The sequence below is a fragment of the Lolium rigidum genome, chromosome 7, assembly GCF_022539505.1.
Source record: "Lolium rigidum isolate FL_2022 chromosome 7, APGP_CSIRO_Lrig_0.1, whole genome shotgun sequence".
NCBI classification, from domain to species: domain Eukaryota; kingdom Viridiplantae; phylum Streptophyta; class Magnoliopsida; order Poales; family Poaceae; genus Lolium; species Lolium rigidum.
In genome coordinates this window covers 42,591,307-42,595,413 of record NC_061514.1, presented here as the reverse complement: position 1 = coordinate 42,595,413, position 4,107 = coordinate 42,591,307, and the positions used below count along the sequence as shown (strand labels likewise).

The window sequence follows — 4,107 nt, the reverse complement described above, 5'->3', positions numbered from 1 at the left end:
GTAATACACTGCAGCTGGGCGTGGTGTTGGAGCCTCAGGCGTCACTGAGGAGAAGGGATGGTTCGCCTCACGTCCACTGGCAAATCCGACCCCTCTTCCTCCTTGCGCTTCGTCCGCGAGGAGCTGCTGAAGACACCTTCAAAGCCTTTGAGATATGTATGCTTCAAAAACGTCAATAACTGCAATGCTGCTGGTCTATAAAAGCTTGGCTACAAAGTGTTTGTTACTTCACATTGTAGCTCATACCCAACTATTCGAGTTGATATAACATGAAACTGAAATTGCTTTACGACTGGCCTGGAGTACAAAGAAGATATGCTAGTTAAAAGAGAAAGCAAATACTTTTACATATATTTCTTTCTGAAGAATCCAAATGTTCCTGTACTTATAATATAGCCAAAGACAAGTATGCTCCAGGTCTTCCTATAAAACCGAAGAACAATCCGCCTTAAATAATGCACAACATACCATTTTATTTGTTGACAATCAAAGGCTAACTGATATATCACCTTGGCACAAACTGATCCAAAATACCATGCGACAATGTGCAAACAATCTAGAGAGAAAGATCGGCCAGATCAAAAGATCTCGAGACCGCCTTGTACCAGGAGTCTCCTCTCTTCTTCCTATGGGCATCATCCAGTTTGGGCCGGAACACAGTAGTGTTATCCTTGTGCAAGCCAGCAAATATTTCCTCCTTCGTCCAGACTCCAGCAGCTAACCCTGCTGCGTATGCAGCTCCAAGGGCTGTTGTCTCGATGTCAGCTGGTCTGACAACAGGACTGCCCAACAAATCAGCCTGCAGGTGAGCAGATGCATTCGTTAGTGATCTGATGGAAACTTGAAGAGTTTTACACATGCACGAACTATTTAGCAGGTACAGGTTGTGTGCTAAAGTATTGAATTGGGAGGCACAGGTTTTACACTTCCAAGTTTTTACTCAAGTAAACTAGCGCAAGAATGGATAGGGTTGCATGCTAAAGTACTACATAAAATTAAGTAAAAATATTCAGTAGGTAAGCTTGGGTTTTCTGCATTTCAGATTTAATTGGGATTTTCTTTCAGAAAAAGTAATCTACATCATGTAACTATCTGTTATTTTCTTAGAATATGTAAGTATCAGCTATGTGATGAACATCCAAACAGATGTACTCTGCAGTATTTCGTTAGAAGAAAATAACTGCTAAAGGTGAGTAAAACAGTTTCTTTACCTGGATCTGCATAAGAAGGTTGTTAACAGTAGCACCACCATCAACACGCAACAAAAACTCCCCTTCTGCACTCTTGACTTCTCCTGCCTCACCAGCATCCTTATGCATGGAGCTGAGGACATCATTGACTTGAAAGCACATACTCTCAAGCACCGCTCGAGCAATGTGCCCCTTATTTGTGAACCTTGTGATTCCTATGCAGATCCCTCTTGCATCATCTCTCCACCATGGTGCAAACAATCCATTGAATGCTGGCACGAAGTATATCCCGCCTGAATCCTGCACACTTCCAGCCAACCCTTCAATTTCTGCTGCTGAGCTAATGATCCCAAGGCTGTCCCTCAACCACTGAACAGCTGCACCAGCAATTGCAATTGAGCCTTCTAGAGCATAGTTAGTGGGTACATCTGGGCCAAGCTTGTAAGCAATGGTGCTAAGGAGGCCGTGGGAGGACTGGGTAACCTCCTCACCTGTGTTGAGAAGGATGAAGGCACCAGTTCCGTAGGTGCTTTTTGCTTCACCTTTCTGGCATAGCTGCCCAAGCATTGCAGCATGCTGATCTCCTAGACACCCTGAGATGGAGACGCCAGCCAAAGGGAATCCACTGGCAACCACACCAATTTTCTCCGAGTTGCTGATAATCTTCGGCAAGATGCCAGCAGGAATGCCTAATGCCTCAAGTGTAGTCTTGTCCCAATCAAGTGCCTTTAGATTCATAAGCATCGTGCGAGATGCATTTGAGCAGTCTGTGACATGCTGCCCAAGTAATTCTTTTCCATCAGTATCTTTCCCACCAATGCCTCCTGTGAGGTTCCAGATCAACCAGGTGTCGATTGTGCCAAATAATGCATCACCAGCCTTGACTGCATTCTTGACAGCATCAACATTCTCCATCAACCATAATAACTTGAGAGCACTGAAATAGGTACTGATTGGTAGGCCACACGTCTCCACAAAGTGTGTTCTACCACCTGATAGCTCACTTTCCAGTCTCCTGAAGAGGCAAAGAATAAAGCACGGTCAAACCACTAGGTGATGTAAAAACGTTTACAGAAAGTGGCAGATGGATAAAAAGAGACCTGCAAATAGAGCTTGTGCGAACATCCATCCACACTATGGCATTGTATAGTGGAAGACCTGTGGATTTGCTCCATATAACTGTTGTCTCCCTCTGATTTGTGATCCCAATGGCCTTCAAACCAGCATCCACATTAAGTCCACTAGCTGCAGCTTTGGCAAGTGTCTCTGACATGCAAATCTTCACGCTCTCTATAATCTCCATCGGATCATGCTCGACCCATCTTGTAGTTTCACATCAAGAAACAGGTAATAAAAGTCAGAAGTCACATCTCCTAACAGCAAAGTTAAGGGACGGCAAACAACAGTATAACAAATTAAAGATGAAAACCGTGCTTTACATAGGAAGATGACACTCGAGACTATGACCAGAATCAAATAGCATAAAACATCACAACATCAAGCAATATCCAGTATGCCAAGTTTCCTTTTCTGTATATCGACTAATAAATGGAAACTGAAGCGAAACAAACAAAATGTTTGATGTTGCTCCCGGAGCTAGCAGTACTACTGTCAGAAGATCGTCGGTCCTAAAAGTGCATCAAGATAATTAGTACTATAATCGTGTTATATTTGAACAGCCAGGTCACTCATTGATCACACCCTTGAAGAAAAAGGAAATGTCAACACTAAGTCGGGCTAGTCATATGACAGAAATTGTTAAGAACATCAAATTGCTGTCATACAAAACATTATCCGTCATGACGTTTTTAGTAATTGTGGAGTATGGAAATATTATCTGAGCCATAGGTTTATGTACTCCAGACAGCAACTCTTAATCTAAGAACAGAGGTGTCAGTGCACTCCCACATCTAAATAATTTGGTAGATTGTCTGTAAAGCAGGCAAAGACTAGGACTTCCATGACTCTGCTAACTCAGTAAGTCAACCATCATGCATATGTTTTTGAGAAACAGAAACATCTATCTTTCATATCCAAAATTTGTTCATGACACTGTAGAGTTTCAAATGCTCAAAAAGCGAAAGCTTGTTGTGAGAGTGAGCCGTCCTGATTACTAGTAGTAGCAAAAGAAATTATGCAGATCTTTGCGCATACGTCAGGGGAAGCACACGATCCTAACTTTGACACCACACATACTCCTAATTTGACACTTGAGTCATCAGATCACACAGTAACTGGGCAAACCTGGAAAGTTCACAGTTGAGACTGAACTTTCACTCCACATAAATCGGAGATCATAACAACCACGAAGCAACTGTACATCTTAAGTAAAAATTCCGTAATTCCGTCCAGGTCAACCGATCAAACAAAATTCCACTGACAAAGATCACGAATTTCTAATCAAGGGTGGTGGTGCGCTTACCCAGCCTCCGGGTAGTGCTGCTTGAACTCGAGCTGGTGCGAGGCGACGGGCCTGGCGTGGCGGTCGTAGACGATGAACCTGGTGCTGGTGGTGCCCTGGTCGATCGACGCCACGTACACCTCCTCCGCCTCCCCTTTCCCCGCCATGTCCCCTCGCACACCCCAAAGTTCTCAGAAAAACAAACACCGGACCCTCCGCGGCGAAGCGGGCGGCGGGCAAGGGGAGTGAGCCGAGGAAGGGGACGGCCTGAAATTGGGAGAGCTGGACTGCGGAAGCAGGGGATGGGAGAGAGGGGTTATAGGAGGCGAGCGGTGGATGGATCCGATTGGGGCGTGGAAGTCAATGACTATCCATCGCTTTGTCTGACTCTCTCCCTCATCTGCTCCCACACTCCTCTATCTACTCCTACTCTCCCTGATTTCTCCGGAGAATTTTCGCCGGCGTTCCCACGAAATCTGGGGATACCGGTTGGGACGGATAATGAAACGGATCTCT

At 44.8% G+C, this 4,107-nt stretch overlaps 1 protein-coding gene across 1 annotated transcript; it reads right to left on the bottom strand.

The window, feature by feature from the left end:
• Window positions 1-322: 322 nt before the first annotated feature.
• Window positions 323-3,760, bottom strand: LOC124673985 (glycerol kinase). The gene is made up of 4 exons (XM_047210027.1): window positions 3,613-3,760; window positions 2,291-2,512; window positions 1,212-2,205; window positions 323-799 (listed from the first exon to the last, which is right to left on the bottom strand). Exons 1-4 carry the CDS (start codon window positions 3,756-3,758, stop codon window positions 557-559), a joined length of 1,605 nt encoding a protein of 534 aa, XP_047065983.1. The 5' UTR covers window positions 3,759-3,760; the 3' UTR covers window positions 323-556.
• Window positions 3,761-4,107: the final 347 nt, after the last annotated feature.

Excerpts from the sequence above, each read along its gene's own strand:
- LOC124673985 (XM_047210027.1), bottom strand. The coding sequence starts at position 3,758 with ATGGCGGGGAAAGGGGAGGCGGAGGAGGTGTACGTGGCGTCGATCGAC. Across the intron at positions 2,513-3,612 it reads CAGCACTACCCGGAGGCTGG|ATGGGTCGAGCATGATCCGA; the intron begins GTAAGCGCACCA and ends TGAAACTACAAG. Across the intron at positions 800-1,211 it reads ACCTTCTTATGCAGATCCAG|GCTGATTTGTTGGGCAGTCC; the intron begins GTAAAGAAACTG and ends GCTCACCTGCAG.